The sequence below is a fragment of the Coregonus clupeaformis genome, unplaced genomic scaffold (assembly GCF_020615455.1).
Source record: "Coregonus clupeaformis isolate EN_2021a unplaced genomic scaffold, ASM2061545v1 scaf0053, whole genome shotgun sequence".
NCBI lineage: Eukaryota > Metazoa > Chordata > Actinopteri > Salmoniformes > Salmonidae > Coregonus > Coregonus clupeaformis.
The window spans coordinates 928,128-950,528 of NW_025533508.1; the positions used below are offsets into that span (position 1 = coordinate 928,128).

The following is a 22,401-nucleotide window of genomic DNA, read 5'->3' on the forward strand; positions in this document are numbered from 1 at the left end:
AAGTAATATTTTGGTTTCATCTGACATTCTCCCAATCCTCTTCTGGATCATTCAAATGCACTCTAGCAAACTTCAGACGGGCCTGGACATGTACTGGCTTAAGCAGGGGGACACGTCTCGCACTGCAGGATTTGAGTCCCTGGTGGCGTAGTGTGTTACTGATGGTAGGCTTTGTTACTTTGGTCCCAGCTCTCTGCAGGTCATTCACTAGGTCCCCCCGTGTGGTTCTGGGATTTTTGCTCACCGTTCTTGTGATCATTTTGACCCCGTGGAGCCCCAGATCGAGGGAGATTATCAGTGGTCTTGTATGTCTTCCATTTCCTAATAATTGCTCCCACAGTTGATTTCTTCAAACCAAGCTGCTTACCTATTGCAGGTTCAGTCTTCCCAGCCTGGTGCAGGTCTACAATTTTGTTTCTGGTGTCCTTTGACAGCTCTTTGGTCTTGGCCATAGTGGAGTTTGGAGTGTGACTGTTTGAGGTTGTGGACAGGTGTCTTTTATACTGATAACAAGTTCAAACATGTGCCATTAATACAGGTAACGAGTGGAGGACAGAGGAGCCTCTTAAAGAATAAGTTACAGGTCTGTGAGAGCCAGAAATCTTGCTTGATGTAGGTGACCAAATACTTATTTTCCACCATAATTTGCAAATAAATTCATTAAAAATCCTACAATGTGATATTCTGGATTTTTTTTCTTCTCATTTTGTCTGTCATAGTTGACGTGTACCTATGATGAAAATACAGGCCTCTCTCATCTTTTTAAGTGGGAGAACTTGCACAATTGGTGGCTGACTAAATACATTTTTTCCCCACTGTATGTAAACAATTACAAACTAAGTGTTCAATAGATTCAGTTTCTAGTTCACAAAAACTGCATTCACTGGTAACATCAGGTATATATTTAGAAATCAAGCTATTACACGGGTAGAATATATGGATAATCTTAAAGGAGATCTCCTTTACTTTATTGGTCACCATAAATTTGTGTGGCGTGAGCCAAGCAAGGTGCCAGTTTACATAAAACGATGAAACCCAACAAAATATAGCAGAAGGAATAGAATTTCTGTAGAAAATATCCCTTAACCTCTTGAGGATCGGGCCCTTTTTTTCAATTTTTGCCTAAAATGACATACCCAAATCTAACTACCTGTAGCTCAGGACCTAAACAAGGATATGCATATTCTTGATACCATTTGAAAGGAAACACTTTGAAGTTTGTGGAAATGTGAAATTAATGTAGGAGAATATAACACATTAGATCTGGTAAAAGGAAATACAAACAAAAAAAAACATGCGTTTTCTATTTATTTATTTGTCCATCATTTTTGCAAGAGAAAGGCCACAATATAATATTTCAGATTGATCCAGTGAAGCGTTGCAATACTGGACTATTTTGTATGAAGTCTGCCCAAATGTGCCGAATTGGTCAATTGATACATTTTCAAGTACATAACTATAGAGAACATACAAAAAGGATATGGTAATACTAAATGTAAGTTTACACACTCCCAGGAATGTCATACATGATGGATCATTAGCTTATACACTAACTTTCACACATCTAGATGGCCGGGCGGGGTGGGTGTGGAGCCAGAGACAGCAAGGCTTCAAACTGTAGAACCCAGTTCCTATATTTGAATATAAAAATTGATTTTATCAAACAAAAACATGCTACATTTTATCTCTGGGACCCTCAGGATGACAAATCAGAGCAAGATTACTGAATGTAAGTACATTATTTGCCTTCAGAGGTGAATGTATCAAACCAGTTGCCGTGATACGTTTTTTGTTGTTGTGCACTCTCCTCAAACAATAGCAGGGTATTTTTTCACTCTAATAGCTACTGTATTGGACAGTGCAGTTAGATTAACAAGAATGTAAGCTTTCTGCCCATATATGACATGTCTATGTCCTGGAAAGTTTGCTGTTACTTACAACAGTCATGCTAATCACATTAGCGCACGTTAGCTCAACCGTCCAGTATACGGGACACCGATACCGTAGAGGTTAATAAACAATCGATGAATTTCTTATCTAGTAGACATATGCCATTCACCTGGATAACGCTTACAATAGGAGATGTTCCAAAATATGCATTATTCTGAAGTAAATATTTTATCCCACTAGGTATAGCTTTTATAACAGTGTCATATTCCTTGCTTGAAACCTCAAAGTTGTATTTTTCCATAAATTCTCTCCGCATAAATAGATTCCCACTAATACCAACTAATTAGCTGACAAGGACAATGTTTTTTGAGAAACAATTACGGTAAAATAACATCTTGTTTCTATGTAATATCGACCCATTATTCCATATAAAACATTTATGAGGTGAAAAGTTGTGTTTATACAGCAAAGTCCAGCACATTAAAGCCTGCTTGTGAAAAGCCGCCAATTTCACAGGAAGTTTACCCATAATGTAGGAACATTGTAGTAAAATATTAAGCCCTCCGAGCTTCTGAAAAACAGTTGACTTTTGATATCTGATTAAAGAGAGTGAAGTCTAAGACATTTAGACCGCCATCACAAACCCTGTTGGTGATAACAGCTCTTTTTATCTTATGTGGCTTGTTTTTCCATATTAAGTTGTTCAATAGCCTATCTAAGGTACAGCAAGTGGATTTGGGAATGTCAATAGATGAAAAAAGATAGGATCAATCAATCAATCAATTTTATTTTATATAGCCCTTCTTACATCAGCTAATATCTCGAAGTGCTGTACAGAAACCCAGCCTAAAACCCCAAACAGCTAGTAATGCAGGTGTAGAAGCACGGTGGCTAGGAAAAACTCCCTAGAAAGGCAAAACCTAGGAAGAAACCTAGAGAGGAACCAGGCTATGAGGGGTGGCCAGTCCTCTTCTGGCTGTGCCGGGTGGAGATTATAACAGAACCATGCCAAGATGTTCAAAAATGTTCATAAGTGACAAGCATGGTCAAATAATAATCAGGAATAAATCTCAGTTGGCTTTTCATAGCCGATCATTAGAGTTTAAAACAGCAGGTCTGGGACAGGTAGGGGTTCCATAACCGCAGGCAGAACAGTTTAAACTGGAATAGCAGCAAGGCCAGGCGGACTGGGGACAGCAAGGAGTCACCACGGCCGGTAGTCCCGACGTATGGTCCTAGGGCTCAGGTCTCTCAGTTGGCTTTTCATAGCCGATCATTTAGAGTTGAAAACAGCAGGTCTGGGACAGGTAGGGGTTTCGTAGCCGCAGGCAGAACAGTTGAAACTGGAATAGCAGCAAGGCCAGGCGGACTGGGGACAGCAAGGTGTCATCATGCCCGGTAGTCCTGACGTATGGTCCTAGGGCTCAGGTTCTCAGAGAGAAAGAGAGAACGAGAGAATTAGAGAGAGCATACTTAAATTCACACAGGACACTGGATAAGACAGGAGAAGTACTCCAGGTATAACCAACTAACCCCAGCCCCCCGACACATAAACTACTGCAGCATAAATACTGGAGGCTGAGACAGGAGCGGTCCGGAGACACTGTGGCCCCATCCGAAGAAACCCCGGACAGGGCCAAACAGGAAGGATATAACCCCACCCACTCCGCCCAAAGCACAGCCCCCGCACCACTAGAGGGATATCCCCAACCACCAACTTACAATCCTGAGACAAGGCCGAGTATAGCCCACAGAGGTCTCCACCACAGCACAAACCAAGGGGGGCGCCACCCAGACAGGAAGATCACGTCAGTAACTCAACCCACTCAAGTGACGCACCCCTCCCAGGGACGGCATGAAAGAGCACCAGCAAGCCAGTGACTCAGCCCCTGCAACAGGGTTAGAGGCAGAGAACCCCAGTGGAGAGGGGAACCGGCCTGGCAGAGACAGCAAGGGCTGTTCGTTGCTCCAGCCTTTCCGTTCACCTTCACACTCCTGGGCCAGACTACACTCAATCATATGACCTACTGAAGAGATAAGTCTTCAGTAAAGACTTAAAGGTTGAGACCGAGTCTGCGTCTCTCACATGGGTAGGCAGACTGTTCCATAAAAATGGAGATCTATAGGAGAAAGCCCTGCCTCCCGCTGTTTGCTTAGAAATTCTAGGGACAATTAGGAGGCCTGCGTCTTGTGACCGTAGCGTACGTATTGGTATGTACGGCAGGACCAACTCGGAAAGATAGGTAGGAGCAAGCCCATGTAACGCTTTATAGGTTAACAGTAAAACCTTGAAATCAGCCCTTGCCTTAACAGGAAGCCAGTGTAGGGAAGCTAGCACTGGAGTAATATGATCAAATTTCTTGGTTCTAGTCAGGATTCTAGCAGCCGTATTTAGCACTAACTGAAGTTTATTTAGTGCTTTATCCGGGTAGCCGGAAAATAGAGCATTGCAGTAGTCCAATCTAGAAGTAACAAATGCATGGATCAATTTTTCTGCATCATTTTTGGACAGAAAATTTCTGATTTTTGCAATGTTACGTAGATGGAAAAAAGCTGTCCTTGAAACAGTCTTGATATGTTCGTCAAAAGAGAGATCAGGGTCAAGAGTAACGCCTAGGTCCTTCACAGTTTTATTTGAGACGACTTTACAACCATCAAGATTAATTGTCAGATTTAACAGAAGATCTCTTTGTTTCTTGGGACCTAGAACAAGCATCTCTGTTTTGTCCGAGTTTAAAAGTAAAAAGTTTTCAGCCATCCACTTCCTTATGTCTGAAACACAGGCTTCTAGCGAGGGCAATTTTGGGGCTTCACCATGCTTCATTGAAATGTACAGCTGTGTGTCATCCGCATAGCAGTGAAAGTTAACATTATGTTTTCGAATAACATCCCCAAGAGGTAAAATATATAGTGAAAACAATAGTGGTCCTAAAACGGAACCTTGAGGAACACCGAAATGTACAGTTGATTTGTCGGAGGACAGACCATTCACAGAGACAAACTGATATCTTTCCGACAGGTAGGATCTAAACCAGGCCAGAACTTGTCCGTGTAGACCAATTTGGGTTTCCAGTCTCTCCAAAAGAATGTGGTGATCGATGGTGTCAAAGGCAGCACTAAGGTCTAGTAGCACGAGGACAGATGCAGAGCCTCGGTCTGACGCCATTAAAGGTCATTTACCACCTTCACAAGTGCAGTCTCAGTGCTATGATGGGGTCTAAAACCAGACTGAAGCATTTCGTATACATTGTTTGTCTTCAGAAAGGCAGTGAGTTGCTGCGCAACAGCTTTTTCTAAAATTTTTGAGAGGAATGGAAGATTCGATATAGGCCGATAGTTTTTTATATTTTCCGGGTCAAGGTTTGGCTTTTTCAAGAGAGGCTTTATCACTGCCACTTTTAGTGAGTTTGGTACACATCCGGTGGATAGAGAGCTGTTTATTATGTTCAACATAGGAGGGCCAAGCACAGGAAGCAGCTCCTTCAGCAGTTTAGTAGGAATAGGATCCAGTATGCAGCTTGAAGGTTTAGAGGCCATGATTATTTTCATCATTGTGTCAAGAGATATAGTACTAAAACACTTAAGTGTCTCTCCCGATCCCAGGCCCTCGCAAATCTGTGCAGATCCAGGACAGCTAAGCCCTGGAGGAATACGCAGATTCAAAGAGGAGTCCGTAATTTGCTTTCTAATGGTCATGATCTTTTCCTCAAAGAAGTTCATGAATTTATCACTGCTGAAGTGAAAACCATCCTCTCTTGGGGAATGCTGCTTTTTAGTTAGCTTTGCAACAGTATCAAAAAGAAATTTTGGATTGTTCTTATTTTCCTCGATTAATTTGGAAAAGTAGGATGATCGAGCAGCAGTGAGGGCTCTTCGGTACTGCACGGTACTGTCTTTCCAAGCTAGTCGGAAGACTTCCAGTTTGGTGTGGCGCCATTTCCGTTCCAATTTCCTGGAAGCTTGCTTCAAAGCTCGGGTATTTTCTGTATACCAGGGAGCTAGTTTCTTATGACAAATGTTTTTCGTTTTTAGGGGTGCAACTGCATCTAGGGTATTGCGCAAGGTTAAATTGAGTTCCTCAGTTAAGTGGTTAACTGATTTTTGTCCTCTGACGTCCTTGGGTAGGCAGAAGGAGTCTGGAAGGGCATCAATGAATTTTTGTGTTGTCTGAGAATTTATAGCACGACTTTTGATGCTCCTTGGTTGGGGTCTGAGCAGATTATTTGTTGCGATTGCAAACGTAATAAAATGGTGGTCCGATAGTCCAGGATTTTGTGGAAAAACATTAAGATCTACAACATTTATTCCATGGGACAAAACTAGGTCCAGAGTATGACTGTGGCAGTGAGTAGGTCCAGAGACATGTTGGACAAAACCCACTGAGTCGATAATGGCTCCGAAAGACTTTTGGAGTGGGTCTGTGGACTTCTCCATGTGAATATTAAAATCACCAAAAATTAGAATATGATCTGCTATGACTACAAGGTCTGATAGGAATTCAGGAAACTCAGAGAGGAACGCTGTATATGGCCCAGGAGGCCTGTAAACAGTAGCTATAAAAAGTGATTGAGTAGGCTGCATAGATTTCATGACTAGAAGCTCGAAAGATGAAAACGTCATTTTTTTTTTGTAAATTGAAATTTGCTATCGTAAATGTTAGCAACACCTCCGCCTTTGCGGGATGCACGGGGAATATGGTCACTAGTGTAACCAGGAGGTGAGGCCTCATTTAACACAGCAAATTCATCAGGCTTAAGCCATGTTTCAGTCAGGCCAATCACATCAAGATTATGATCAGTGATTAGTTCATTGACTATGACTGCCTTTGAAGTGAGGGATCTAACATTAAGTAACCCTATTTTGAGATGTGAGGTATCACGATCTCTTTCAATAATGGCAGGAATGGAGGAGGTCTTTATCCTAATAAGATTGCTAGGGTGAACACCACCATGTTTAGTTTTGCCCAACCTAGGTCGAGGCACAGACACAGTCTCAATGGGTATGGCTGAGCTGACTACACTGACTATGCTATTGGCAGACTCCACTAAGCTGGCAGGTTGGCTAACAGCCTGCTGCCTGGCCTGCACCCTATTTCACTGTGGGGCTAGAGGAGTTAGAGCCCTATCTATGTTGGTAGATAAGAGGAGAGCACCCCTCCAGCTAGGATGGAGTCCGTCACTCCTCAGCAGGTCAGGCTTGATCCTGTTTGTGGGTGAGTCCCAGAAAGAGGGCCAATTATCCACAAATGTTATCTTTTGGGAGGGGCAGAAAACAGTTTTCAACCAGCGATTGAGTGCTGAGACTCTGCTGTAGAGCTCGTCACTTCCCCTAACTGGGAGGGGGCCAGAGACAATTACTCGATGCCGACACATCTTTCTAGCTGATTTACACGCTGAAGCTATGTTGCACTTGGTGACCTCTGACTGTTTCATCCTAACATCGTTGGTGCCGACGTGGATAACAATATCTCTATACTCTCTACACTCGCCAGTTTTAGCTTTAGCCAGCACCATCTTTAGATTAGCCTTAACGTCGGTAGCCCTGCCCCCTGGTAAACAGTGTATGATCGCTGGGTGATTCGTTTTAAGTCTAATACTGCGGGTAATGGAGTCGCCAATGACTAGGGTTTTCAATTTGTCAGAGCTAATGGTGGGAGCCTTCGGAGTCTCAGACCCCGTAACGGGAGGAGTAGAGACTAGAGAAGACTCAGACTCAGACTCCGACTCGCTACATAATGGGGAAAACCGGTTGAAGGTTTCTGTCGGCTGAATGAGCGACACCGGTTGAGCATTCCAACAGTATTTCCCTCCAGAAGCCATGAGAAAGTTGTCCGGCTGCGGGGACTGTGCGGGGGGATTTATACTAACGTTACTGTCTGTACTTGCTGGTGGCACAGACGCTGTTTCTTCCTTTCCTACACTGATATTACTCTTGCCTAACGATTGCGTCTGAAGCTGGGCTTGTAGCACAGCTATTCTCGCCGTAAGGCGAGAATTCTCCTGTATATTATGAGTACAGCGACTGCAATTAGAAGACATCATGTTAATGTTACTACTTAGCTTCGGCTGTTGAAGATGTTGATGAACCATGTCCAGATGAAGCGTCCGGAGTGAAAAAGTTGAATAAGGGAAAAAGTTGCGATGGAAAAAAGGAAAATAACGTAAAGTTGGCAGCTAAAACGCACAGGAAAGTGACTCTTCTGTCTCGGGATAAACGTCCGGGGTGAAAAAGTTTAACGAAAAAAGATGAGTGAGGACAAAACTAAAAAGTTGGTAAATTTGTTGAACACAGAGATTAATTAAACGTTTATTAAAAGTAAAACGTGAATAGTTTGGCAGGTAGCCAAGTAGCAACAAACAGCAGAGCAGCACGGAGACAATGCGGAAGCGAGACGGAAGTCACGTGCTGTCCTGGAGAGTTACAGAGCGATGATCGAGCAGAGGATGCACGAGATAGCCCCTCAGCTTTGGATAAAAGCACCCTCCCTTGAAGACTTAAATCCCTCCCTAACTATGAGGATAATTTATTTATTTTTGATAGATTCAGTTACAGGATTCAAATTAAGATCATTCACAGCCTTATGATTTTTGGTGATCTTTACACCGAGGTTGGTTACAGTATCTTTTTCAGAGATGTTACCATCTGCTGGATTGACAGCTCCTTTCAGAACAAACATCTCACATTTGGAAAGATTTAATACCAAACCTGAGATTTGGGAGAACTGCTTCACAATAGCCAATGCTAATCTAGCTTGTGACACATTTTTTAAAAAAAGTGAGGTGCCAGTTGGGATATCTTGATATCTCTGGCCTGGAATGTAATGCCTTCAAATTGACATTGATAAACTAATGAGGATAATGTTTGAGATACTAACAAAAATAAAAAAGGTGAGATTGGACAACCTTGTCGTATTCCTTTGTAAATGTTAAACCTTGATGATGTTCCATGACAGAGTTTTATTCAGCTATTACTACCATTATACAGAGTTCTAATAGCATCAACAAAAAAATTACCAAATTTCAAATGCTTAAGACAATCAAAGATAAAATTGTGACTTACGGTATCAAATGCTTTCTGAAAATCCCAAAAAATAAGATAACATCCATTAGATCACAATACTCAACCAAATATAACACCAGCCTCAGATTATTAGATATATGACACCCTTTCATAAACCCTGATTGACATTCATCAATCAGATCATTCAAGCACGACTTTAACCTTTTCGCAAAGTTTGAGGCTATAATTTTGTATTTGTTATTTAGGAGTGTGATTGGACGTCAATTATCAATAATTAAGAGATCCTTGTGTGGTTTAGGTATAAGAGTAATAACCCCATGCTTCAGAGAGGCAGGTAGTTCTCCCTTGTTTATAGCCTCCTTAAAGGTTTCAAGTAAAAATTGTGCTATTTCTTCAGAGAAGATTTTGTAAAATTCAGAGGTTAATCCATCACAACCTGGAGATTTGTTATTTTTTAATTGAGCAACCCCATATTGGATGTCCATAATGGATCAATCTTGACAACAAGACCGATTGAATTCTTCACTAACCGTGTTAACATTCTCTATAGAATCAAGGAGATCCTTAGATCTCAAACTGTTATCTAAGGAGTAAAGATTCTCACAAAACTTAGTGGTAAAGTCTGATAACAACTCTCTATCCTCAGAGGTTACCCCATTAATCGTACGTTTCCGAAGTGTGTTGAGTTCCCCTCTCCTCTTTTCCAAATAAAAAAAGTATCTACTGTTCTTTTCGCCTTTTTCAAGCTATTGTTTTCTGGATCTTATGAAGGCTCCTCTAGCCTTTTCCTCATAAAATGTATCTAGTTGATTCTGTAAATCATTCAATTTAGCTTTCTCATTAATACAGGCTGAGCGGATTTTAAATTTCAGCAGTTCCCAATATTTCCCATATTCTGCATTAGAGGTAGCTAAATTCCAGTAAACAGAAATTAGATTCTTAATCAGATTTTTTAAATCATCATGCAATAACAATGAGTTATTCAATTTCCAATAACCATCAGAGTATTTCGTATCATCATTACTGCACATTTGTACAGTCAGCCATATTATTTTATGATCCGTCAGGACTGCAGGCAGTATTTTTACCTCTACAGTGTTGGCCTCAAGACTAGAAAGTCCGAAATTATTGACACCCTTGATAAAGATGAGCAGAAACGACTGGGGTGTATTTACGGACATCCAAGCTAGGTGGCGACAAAAAATGCAATTACAAGCGTCCAGACCGTGGTGTATCATGGGAAGGAGGAGTCTGATGACGCATGGCCACATTGGTAGGTAATGTGTGCTGCGTGTTCAGAAGAAGAAGAAGAAGAAGAAGAAGAAGAGAAAACAAAACCGGGTAAAGCAAGCTCGAGCTGTTTTAGATTGAAAGCAAATATGAGACCAGGTAAGTTTATTTGATCAATTGAGTAAACGGGGATACATAATTTAAATGCCCGTCAAAGTCTTACTATTATGAAGGCCAAATATATGTGAAATTGTTTAATCTTCCGGCCTGGTGTTGTGAGCAGTAGCCATGATTTCTCTCACACAACTTGGACGAAAAGTAAATAGTGCATGTAGCTAACTATTCAGTTACAAGTACGACGTGTTTGTGTTCAATTTCACTAATTATCATTAATATTACAGTGTTTGGACTGTCTTTGCTTATGCTGTGATTTAACGCACATTACCGCAATGGTGCAGCCCGCATGGCACGAAAACTAAACACGTGTTCCTCGCGAGCTCATACGCGAGTAGCTAGCTAGCAATCTAGGTAACTAGTGTTCGCACACAACACAAGTATTCTTGTTATTTAGCCTGAAAACGTGCCATTTTGATTTATTTTTGATTGCCTAGCCAAATATAGGTCAAACGTTATTGGCACATGTACTTTCAACCTGCTAGGATTGGTAAGTAGGTTACTAACTAACTAGACCATTGCATTAGCTAGATTCATGCACGGCAATGTCATGCTGTTTACCCATTATCTTTGGGTTACAACCCTCGAGCTCAAATGCAGTCTTCTAGTTAGCAGACAAACTAACACCGAGACATAAAAAAAAAATGGAATATTCTGTTCCATTCAATTTCCAAGTTCTTTGTTGTACCCCTTAAATCCGCTATTAGGGTATCAAATCATCACAGGTGGTGAAATGAACGTGTATTTAGCCACTAAACTACTTACAGCTATCATGTCTGTAAGACAAATAAATAAGCATGCATTAGTTGTTGGGATCTATGATTCTATAAGTAATCTACACTATAGCATGCACCATCAATCCGAAGCATCTCATTCATTTGTTTACACCAGGCCCTGGCAGCATACAGATTTGAATGTCAATCTCAATTTTCACAATCTTCCTTCTTTCTTTTAGGATTCAGCCCTCGGGGTGGTGATCGAGGAGGCTTCAGAGGAAGAGGGAGCTTTGGAGACAGAGGTGGTGGACGGGGAGGTTTTGGCGATAGAGGCGGACGAGGAGGTTTCAGAGGCAGAGGTGGTGGTAAGTCAAACAGCTAGATTTTATTTGACATGTTTTTAAGCTTATAGATGCATGCTCGTTCCGTCTTGTGTAAGTGTACCTGACTGACAAGCATTCTTATCACATTTTCGAAGTCAAGTCAACCTCGTGACTTAACACATTACATTTCTTGCAACTGCCATGTATTAAAATGTGGGCAAGAACTGGACATTAAGTGTTATTTGCCTGTTACAGGAGGTGGATTTAGGTCTCCAAGTGGCGAGGGTGGCTTCAGAGGCCGTGGAGGTGGTCGTGGCACCCCCAGGGGTAGAGGTGGACGTGGGGGCTTTGGGGCGGGCAGGAAAGTCACAGTGGAGCCTCATAGACATGAAGGTGAGTGGAAACGTTGGGGAGCTGTGCAATACAAGCTGTCTCCAGCAGAGGCCTGTAGTTGCACTATTGTTTGTATTGTTCAGCAGCACCCACTCTATGCACAATTTCTTATTTTATTTTCTTAAACTTCCCAATGTATCGGAGTGTTGTAATTTCATAAGTCCTTTTTTTCCACCCTCAGGAGTGTTCATCTGCCGTGGTAAGGAAGATGCCCTGGTGACAAAGAACATGGTGATTGGAGAGTCTGTGTATGGAGAAAAAAGGATGAATGTCGAGGAAGGGGAAACAAAGATTGAGTACAGAGCGTGGAATCCTTTCCGGTCAAAGCTGGCAGCAGCCATCTTGGGAGGAGTTGACCAGATCCACATCAAACCTGGCTCGAAGGTCATGTACCTGGGAGCCGCATCAGGGACGACAGTGTCCCACGTGTCAGACATCGTTGGACCTGTGAGTATATTTTTCCCACATAATCAGAACTATCATTGGTTTAGTTGGCCTACACGATAATGGTCTTGTTTAGAACTATTAAAACGTTTATCACAATGAAGTGTGGACCTTCATTCCTTTGACCCCTGTACATGTAATGACAGACTTCCTCTCTGTTTTGCAGGAGGGTCTTGTGTATGCTGTAGAGTTCTCTCACAGGTCAGGACGTGATCTGCTCAATGTTGCCAAAAAGAGAACCAACATCATTCCCATCATTGAGGACGCCCGGCATCCACACAAATACCGCATGCTTGTTGGTAAGTCATCAAAATCATACACTGATGCAAAAAGGCTGGTGGTTTATGGATATTTTACTAACTCTGGCTGAACCCTCTGTGCAGGCATGGTAGATGTCATCTTCGCTGATGTGGCCCAGCCTGATCAGACCAGAATTGTTGCACTCAACGCTCACAACTTCCTCAAGAACGGAGGGCATTTTGTCATCTCAATCAAGGTAAAACACAGACTGTGCAAGAAGCTGTGTTATTCAGAGTTAGTGGTGCTATCTTCGGGAATACTATTCTTGAGCAGTCAAACTAAGATATTAGACATTGAACTGCAAAGCTTTTGATTTTAGAAGCAACCTAGATTACTGTTACTGAGGGCCGTGTTTCAGGTGCAGTGGGATTAAAGTAAATTTGTCTCGTCTCCCTCCAGGCAAACTGCATTGATTCAACGGCAGCACCGGAGGCTGTATTTGCTGCGGAGGTGAAGAAGATGGGCTCAGAAAACATGAAGCCCCAGGAGCAGCTGACACTGGAGCCTTATGAGAGAGATCACGCCATCGTAGTAGGAATCTACAGGTGAGGAAATGCTTGTTTATAAATATACACGGGTCACGTAAAAAAAGAACTGTGATGCATGCATTTTTTCTATCTGTGATGGACAACTAGTTGCACGCCCCTGGTCACTATTGAAGAAAAATAAAAAAAAACGTGCTTTTGAAATGGTTTAAAGTGCAGATTTTGGTTTAAATTCATCTCTATACATCTGAGTTTTGGCATCAAGTTCATTTCAAAGCTTTTACGGAATGTTTTCTTTTGAATTTATCAAATATTATTTCTTACAGACCTGCCCCCAAGATTAAGAAGTGAACTGGCCCTTCGCTGTGGCATAGTGACTTTTTCTGTGGACCCACCTCTGCCACGAGGGGGAACTGCTCAGCACCGGGATTTAGCGAGGCACTGATTGGACCCCAACATGCTTACACCCATATCTGAACTGTCCATTTTAGTATGCCTGTCTCCAGAACTCGGACGGTTGCTTGTCTGTCGCTTTAGAAGTACATAACTGTCTTTCAGAAGTACATAACTGTCTTTGTCTGGGGAGAGGGTGTTGGGGTGGAATTCACTTCCCTAATTAACTCTGTAGTGCCATGTAAAGTACTGTACAGAGGGAAAGCCTGATATATTGATTTAACTTTTAGTTTTGTTTAATATTCACATTAATTTGTAATCTGCTTTTAAAGAGCAACTATTTCATTTTATCCTTGAGTCACAAAGTCAGATGTATAATTTCTTGCTTGATGTTAAAACAAGACTGACTTACACCCATGTGTATGTTTTAACTTTGACCTAAATGTGATATTGTACCTTGATTTTTTTTTATTAAAACAGTGTGATTGTATATTTGATTTAGTCCTGCATTTTTAGACCTGGTCAGAGGAACAATATGTTGTCATGACATAAGATATGGTCACTCAACTATACTGAACAAAAACATAAATGCAAGTTCGGGGAGCGTGCAATTAGCATGTTGACTGCAGGAATGTGCACCAGAGCTGTTGCCAGTTTTATATTGGTCATTTCTCTACCATAAGCCGCCTCAGTGTTTTAGGGAATTTGGCAGTACATCCAACCAGCCTCAACCGCAGACCACGTGTACCCACGCCAGCCCTGGATCTTCTTCACCTGTGGAAGTGTGGGATGTTGAGTATTCCTGTCTGTAATAAAGCACATTTTTGGGGGAAAAACTCATTCTGATTAGCTGGGCCTGGCTCTAGTGGGTGGGCCTATGCCCTCCCAGGGACACCCATGGCTGCGCCCCTACACAGTCATGTGAAATCCATAGATTGACTAATTTATATGAACTGTAACTCGGTAAAATTGTTTAATGTAGCGTTGATATTTTCTTCAGTGTAGTTTGATATGGATTAACTTCATGTGAACGCGCTTTTGACTAATGACGAAAGTTAAAGGGGGGCGGGTACACATCGTGGCCAAATTGTGTTCACCGTTACCAAATGACCGTTTAACTGTTGGTGACTAGCTGCTAGTACTAAAACAGCACCGATTATGTGAACTCGCGCGACTAAAGACAAAGATTATTATTTTCATCCCTGGTGGTGACCGCCGCCATTTTAAGTGAGTGAACGTGCATACAGATTGGGCAGTGGTTATCGTCAAAACGCGCTAATGAGGCGGGTAATTTGAACATGATTGATGGTTAGCTGATGCGATATTATGATTGACAAACTGGTGTTAACTAGGTGCCGGTAGTATGACAGTCCCTCAGAAAATTGCGACCCTTAGCAGGCCTAACGTTAGTTAACGGTAATTTACCCAACGCGTTAGCTAGCTAACATTAGATAACGCTTATGCGATTTTCAAGCACAGAATGCATGAATGTATGCACTCACTAACTGTAAGTCGCTCTGGATAAGAGCGTCTGCTAAATGTAATGAATTGAGGTTTCTAATTTACCAGTATTAAGATGATCATTTAAATAGCTAAACATATGTAACAGCATGTCCGTGAATCTAAATGTACTCATTTAGCTAGTTCGTTCGCTAAGGTGTTAACAGTCAAGGTTTGCCGTTGAGGCAACATGCACGAGCTTGCTAGCTAGCAACGTTGGCTAGCTACCTACCTTACTAGCTAACTCACCCTAAAACCTAATTTCGACCGTTTTAATGCCGAGGCAGTTTGCATAAAAATGTATTACCGCTGTGTTAGATTATGAACAGGCTATCCATGTGATGTTTAATTCCGCACCAAGGACAGTAGCTTCTGACTGTCGTGGGTTTGTTTTGGCGGCCATTTTGTAGGGGGGATGCAACTCAATCAAGCGGGAACGAGCTTCGTGTCGGGGGCGCGCTTTTCGTGCAGACCCTCGTCGAAGCGATTGCTAGTGATGCCTGTGGAGTGATCGAGATTAACGGCCAGAGAGGGGGGGTCCCTTGCGAATGCACATCGCTAGTTATAGCGGTGCAACGGAAATACCCCAATTTTATTTTAATCGTTTATTTTTTATTTCAACACTCCTCGCATCCCCTCCACCCACCACGTAGTTGGATAGTAGTACTAACTGTTACAGTGAAAGCTAGCTAGTTAGCCAGCTAGCTAGCCTCCCAGACGCAGTAGCTAAAATAAACCCAACGTTTGCCAGCTTGCTACAAGGTTTTTTGAGTGAAACAGAGGCCACGAAAGAATCAACAATCAATGGGGAGATAAGAAGACAAATAAGGTGTATTTTGGATGACAACCTAGCCATCGCCATGCTACCCCAAGCGATACCACATCTGTTACCTGTGAACTGCTCAATTAGCTAGCTTGCACTGCGCCGGGCGGACCGCGCCGAACCTCCGAGTTGATCTTGCGCTCTTGCTGGACTGCGTTTTGGAGACTAACCTCACTGAAGACCCAAGTTTTGACGGGAATTTATTGCAAAAACGACACTACCCTCTCGTTATTAGGATATCTCACCCATCAGAGGGGTGACAGTTTGGGGGTGGGGGTGGGGGGTGGGGGGGGGGATTGGTTTACCGGTTCTTATTCTGCCCGGTACCTGTGGTGGAGGCTAGGACGGAGGGAGAGAGGGAATACTGATAATGGCTGCTCCGGGAAGCTGGAAACGAACCGCCGCCTGAGGTAAGAGAGAAGCTTAGTTTATTCACTCACTGGGTTTTAACTCATTTGTTGTACAGATGCCATTTTTGTCATCAGTCGTTTTGTGTGTGAAGAAGACCATGATGATAAACTGACATCCATACAAAAAGCACCTTCCGTACACTCCCATGTCCTCCAACCTCAGCATCAAGATGCTATTTTCAATCACAATGGTGCTAGTTAATTGTACAGGACATTCACTTGGCTTGTAACATTTATCGATTTGTACACGTTGTGGACAATCTAGCTAGTAGCTACATTTCCCCCGTAGTGATGCCTTGCAATGTAGATCATCAGCGTTGGTTGTGATTCGCCATGATGGAAAACTGCCTAGTTCAGACTACCCTTTTGCATCTTTTAGAAATCACATTCTCAGCTGCAATGTAGGAATGAAGTAGGATTATCAAAAGTAACCCTGGCCAGGCCAGTAGTCTCAATATGTTGTATGGGCAGTGTTGGCCATGTAAGCTGTCCATGAGCATGCCTCATCATGGACTGATTACGATTTGATGTATGACTGGGATATCCTCCCTTTTCAATGCATAACATAGCCACTGTTCCTACTTGTAGTAAAATTGAGGAATGATGGATGCCATATTCTTAATCACTCCGGCCTAATTTTATCTGCAGTGTTTCCTTTAACTAGCTAATGCAAATATTTTAAAGGGAATGCCCAAAATCCGCTGCAAACTTCATTTTATAATTCACAGGAAGACATTGAAGAAGGGTATTGTAATCTCTGACGAAGGCTGTGCGTGGTGATTCAGGAAAAACCGCTACGTTAAAGAATGTCATAATATATGGATGACATTACAACCCTTGGATCTTCATTCGTTCACACGCGTATGAATTGGGAGGGACATGCCGTTTCTGATGAAATTGCCACCTAAGACTGTGAAAAGCAGTCTGTTATTGTGTATTTGTTGGAGTATATTTTCCATTTTGAATAACCTTTGTCGCAAAGTCATACCCTGGATAAATCTCGGTGCCTACACCCTTCATTTCCATGTAGCATTATGAACAAGCCCCTTGCTGAAGTAGAAACGCCGGTTCAAAATGGATTCACTTTCCTCTGTCCTTACCATGTTGGCTTCATTCTCTTACTGTTACCACTGCACCAAAGTGAAACCGTTATTACACGTTAATGCATATGTCGTTATAATTTGTATGCCATCAGAATTTGATGTATTTTGATCTTAATGAATGTATCCCTCATCCACATCCATCATATGTTTGTAAACCAGAAAAATTATTCCCTCATTAGTTTTTAGGTGAAAGGTTGGGTGCAGTTTGACATTGTCTCTAAGCTACTGAGTCATGATTCTTTCTTGTGGTGTTGCATGTCCTCATACATCTGGAGCATTAAAATGGATGATTCTCAGTAAATGCTGTACTTCCAAGTTGCATGGATGATTACCATGGATTTGGTCAATGTCATTTATTGTGGTTTAGCATTCTGAACCACAATAAGAGCATTTGACTGCACGTGACAATGACCCATTAATTTTGTCAAAAGCTTTGCTGAATACACAGTTGTGATACATTCGCTTGCCAAGATATTGAAAGACCAACTTGAGCGTGCAGTACATCCCTCCATACCATAGCTTCATGTTGTAGGCCTATACACCCCCCTCTCTAGTTCTCTTTCCCTCTCAATTTGGGGTGAGAGAAAAGCTCTGTTTGAGGTTTCTTTTGGTACCGGTAGCAGAGTGACACGCTGTTGTGAATGGACTGACTGACTAACTTCATTGTACCGAACCTTGACACGACTGTGAAGTGCAGCAAGTTGGTGTTGAGGGACCCCTGGCCAAGACTGGTCACCAAAAGACTGACTGTGTGAAGAGGTGTTGTTTTATGTGTCAGGCAAGCTGGGTGTTTGTGGGAGCGTGATTCCAGGCTGATGAGATGCTCGCCTGCAAGGATGACTTTCCGGTCATGTTGCAAATAAATATTAGAGCTCATGAGCACTTGGTCCAGTCAAGGGCATGCCACTGTTTTACCGGTGAGCATGTGTGAAAAGTTTGTGCTGGCATTTGCAGGTGCAAGTCATTGAGTTTGTGTGTGTGTCATGAAGCCTAGTAGCGATAATGATGATGTGGGTGGCCATCTCTAATTCTGACTCTTACTCGAATCTAGTAACTTCAACCCAGGTAGCAGCTTGTCCCCCACCCCCTTTCCATGCTCTTTTTCTGGTGAACCTGGCACTGGTGAGTCAACCGATCGCTTGTTTGTCTTTGGAGAGACCACTTGAGGGGGCCTTCCCCATTCATCTATTGATTTACTCCTGAGTTTGATAGCTTAGGGAGGGGAAGAGGAGACACCCACTCGCTCACAAGTTCATAGTCGTCGTCGTCCCCCCTCTCCCCGCTCCTACCTTTTACACAGTGGCAAACTTGATTTACAGCGGAAGCAGTGTCTTGCCTGTTACAGAGAAGGCACAGTCCATAGCCCACGCTTTTCGAGGCAGTCCCCTTTGAGCACAAGCCCTTAAAGTGTGTTTGAGAGGGACTGGAAGGAAACGGGTTCAGTGAGTTTACTGTAGAGAGAAAGTTTGCACATGGCCTTTAGTAGGGCCTGGAACGTTACTCGGACCGGGGAGGTTGAACTGCAGCCTGTCTTGTCACCTATTAAACCTGCCCACCACACCCCTTTCCCTCCCTCTTCTATTCCTGTCCAGTAGTCCCAATGTGACTTTGCCCTCAGTGTCTCTATCTCTCTCTGAGAGGACAACCCCACACCACTTCTCCAGTCCTCTAGAAGCACATTTGATTTTGATGTGGCTCTATATGAACCCATTTCCTGATGCACAGCAACTTCACTACCTCGGCAGTACTCAAGTTGTCTATGTGCAGTGTTTCCCCTAACATCACCCTCATCTCAGCCTAGATATGTTGCCCCGTATCTTGTCTTAGATTAGTTTCTATAGAAAATGTTGGTTTTAGGTGCCCCTGGATACTGATTTGGGGGCCTTCAGTGTCCCTCTGAAGGAAAAATCTGGGATGCACACTAGTGAGTGTACCAGTATGTTCACTGATGCTCTCTCAGGCACAGACTATATGAGGTCTCTGCTTGCACCTTTGGTTCATGACCACCCCACCTTGACTGGCATGTGTCTCAGTGAAGCTTGAGTTTCAAGACTGGGCTACCTGCACAATGTAACCACAGAGTTGGCTGCTAAACCTCTACATCTTCAGCCAATTCAACATCTGATCATGTCTGATCAGCTTTGTGTTCTTAGAATGGTGTTTATAACGCTCAGAACCTTTTAATGTTATGGAAACTGGAAAATGTGGAATGTGATAGAAGGCAAAGGACATTCCATATGCTAGGTCATTCAGTAAACTGCATAAAGTGAATGTTTAGATCAATTTGCAATGGAGGAATGCTTAGAATGGATTCGATCAATGGCATCACATGTACATTTGTCATCAGTCATTTAAGTAAGTGAGCATTGCGATCATAATTACATAAGTTGATTCCTCTTTGAGTCGTTATATGTATTAAAAACTACAGAGATTAGCATGACCATAACATTTTTTAATCTAGTGAATGATAACTATTGGGGAAAGCTCAGCATCTTAAAAACTGAAGGACACTACTGTAATCCCACAGTTCCAATTTATCCCCCTGCTGTTGCCAGGAGCAACCAGGCAAGCTACAAGAAACCCACAACCATTCCTCTATCCCCCCCTTCTCTCCTTCCATTTAACCCATATCCTCCTTTTCAGGATATCATGTCAAATACCTTTTTTCTTGAACAGATGTGAATCAAAGTATATTTCAAGAACTGAGGTGAGCGTTGTCATCTATAAATCAATCATGATACCCACCAAGTCAGAATTCAAGCCCAGCCTTGTGGTACAGACCAGTAACTGAAGTGGAAATGCTCAGTCTGTTTGAAAACTAGTGCATCTCTTCTATGTTAATTGACAGCTGCAGACAAGACCACTGAGTAGTTGGTTGGTGGTTGCTATAACATCTTGAGCGGAGTCTGCACCTATAGCTCTGGTGTGATTTTATAACATGGCTAAAGCTGGTTATTAGTGGTTCTACTTCTCCCTATCCGAAGTGCGCCTTGACTGTATAGACCTAGAATGGGCCATGGTAGCACATTTCCTGAGGTGCCACTGATGAAGGTTATAATACTGAAATGCAGACTTTTAATAAAGAAGTAGCCTATTCAACTTCCATTATGCTCCTAGAGTGACTTATATCATTCACACATCAAGTAGACCTAGCACATTTCTTCTTCAGAACAGAGGCTACTGGTCTCTACCAGGGAGAAGTTCTAAAGATCCCCCCAACTGGCCTTTACTGTACTTTGCTGTTTGCCTACAGTCTGTATATTATTCAAGCAAATGTATATGGAGACCTGCATAGCATGGGAGTGGTCATAGCAGTGGCAGTGTGGTTGGTGTCTGCGCTCCGGGTAGAAGTTGCTGGTAGGGCTGGGCAGTATACTGTATTTGACTATATACCGGTATTAATGCACGGACCGGTTTGGGTTTTTACTTTACCTTGTATAACGGTATTTCAATGCTTGGTTTGTTGAATGTCTTACGCCACTCCGCCGTGTGTAATAATGTCGTTTTTATAGTTTACTCCGTTTGCTACTTGAGTCGTCTCTCTCTTTCCACACACCAAGCCCCGCCCCCTGTCTTTCAAGAAGAGCAGTTTTTGCACTACCACGAGTCACAACAAACACTCGCTGTGACAGTCTGCATTGTCAAAACTGCAGATGCAATGAGGTGCTGTTCTATAATCACACTATTAGGTTGTGTATCTTACTGTCTGCATATAGCTAGTTTGTCTTTTCTTAACATTGTGGCTAAAATAAATATTGTTAGCTGCTAATCGCTAGTTAGCTGGCAAACGTAGCTAATTACCTAATACAGCCTGATACCAGTGCTGGTGTAGGCTTAGATCAGCATGTTGTTTGTGCAACGGTATATATTCTAAATCGGAGAGGAATATGCAAAGCATTAATATTTTAGCTAAATCAAAGCTACCTTAAGAGAGAACATTTAATGTAACATTAGGGGTCCACTGGGAAACACTGACCAACACTTTGGTTCCTACCCTGTCATAATAACTCCTCCCTGGCTTTTTCATTCGTTGTCATGTCAAACAACACTGTATTCAAAGTGCCCACTATATTCCAACTTTTGGTTGGTTTCATTGAACAGTATAAAACAATCAGAATGGACAAAGCCCCATTTTTAAAAACACTTTGAATGTATGTGTTGCCACCCTAGGGTCATGCACTACTCAAAACCAATATTTAGAACTTTTATTTCAAAAAACTAAAATACCGTCATACCGTCCAATGTTAAAAATATTGTGATATGTTATTTGGGTCATGTCGCCCAGCCCTTGTTGCCAGCTCCTTAGTAGGATCCTAAAGAATCTGCGATGCGGACGGAATTACGGAATCCAGACATTAAAGGGTAGGAAGCATGAGTTTTTACTCACATGTAACAACACACTGTGGTCAAAGTTTTAGTAACTTAGTTGTAGTTACGATCTGGTTACCTTTAAGTGCCAACATAGTTATGTTTCTGGGTTATTACATATTTATTAACTACTTTCCGGATATCTTCTAAACTACCCACAATGCACTATTTCTCAACGTCATATGAAGGATCTACTCTGTGCTACCAAGTTTGTATGCTAGCTCAGTAGCTAGCTCAAGCTGGCTAACGTTAGTCAATAGACATGCTAGCATGTAATTACATTCCAAGTGTTGGCGGTGGTGAGCTACAATCCACCAATCGCAGGAATTGTGACGTGAACAAGAAGCAGATGGGGCATGTGCGGCCATGCAACATGCAGTATGAAAAATGTATGCACTCACTAACTGTAAGTCGCTCTGGATAAGAGCGTCTGCTAAAAGACTAAGTGCTCTTCACAGACTTTGTGGCTGCGTTATCTAATGGGAACCTGTTGGCACGGCAGGCTCTGGTGCATTCCTCCTGTGGTATCAAAACGAAAGGGAAAATCATGTTCTCCTTTTTGTTTTGTAAACTTTTTGGCATGTTCTCTGTAAAATAGGCTATGGGAGTTTTCTTACTTTTTCCACCTTGGCTTAGTGCTTGCTGACAGACATCTTGAATCTATCTATTTGGCATTTCTCTGACTCTCCATCGGCCGGTGAAGCGCCCGCTTCCCCCTTGCTTTGGTAGCCAATTCAGCCTACACACATTAAAAAGTTTTGCCTTCGGATGGTCCCCAGCCATCAATCTGTAAGTCTCTGCTCTCTTTGCTTTGATCTGTGGTTATGTT

At 42.4% G+C, this 22,401-nt stretch overlaps 2 protein-coding genes across 2 annotated transcripts in view; both read left to right on the plus strand.

Moving 5' to 3' along the window:
- Positions 1 to 10,189: 10,189 nt before the first annotated feature.
- Positions 10,190 to 13,858, plus strand: LOC121543046 (rRNA 2'-O-methyltransferase fibrillarin-like). The gene is made up of 8 exons (XM_041852741.2): positions 10,190 to 10,299; positions 11,270 to 11,395; positions 11,609 to 11,746; positions 11,928 to 12,193; positions 12,357 to 12,489; positions 12,574 to 12,686; positions 12,890 to 13,035; positions 13,302 to 13,858. The coding sequence occupies exons 1-8, from the start codon at positions 10,191 to 10,193 to the stop codon at positions 13,324 to 13,326; spliced, it is 1,056 nt and encodes a 351-aa protein (XP_041708675.1). The 5' UTR covers position 10,190; the 3' UTR covers positions 13,327 to 13,858.
- A 2,132-nt stretch (positions 13,859 to 15,990) lies between these two features.
- LOC121556068 (dual specificity tyrosine-phosphorylation-regulated kinase 1B-like) overlaps positions 15,991 to 22,401 on the plus strand; it is a 68,782-nt gene continuing 62,371 nt past the window's right edge. The window contains 1 exon segment of the mRNA XM_045212815.1: positions 15,991 to 16,101. The gene's annotated coding sequence lies outside the window, so the exon portion shown is untranslated.

Coding starts and splice junctions, on each gene's coding strand:
- LOC121543046 (XM_041852741.2), top strand. CDS start 10,191: ATGTGTGCTGCGTGTTCAGAAGAAGAAGAAGAAGAAGAAGAAGAAGAG. Junction 11,396..11,608: donor TTTCAGAGGCAGAGGTGGTG/GTAAGTCAAACA, acceptor TGCCTGTTACAG/GAGGTGGATTTAGGTCTCCA. Junction 12,194..12,356: donor TGTCAGACATCGTTGGACCT/GTGAGTATATTT, acceptor TCTGTTTTGCAG/GAGGGTCTTGTGTATGCTGT.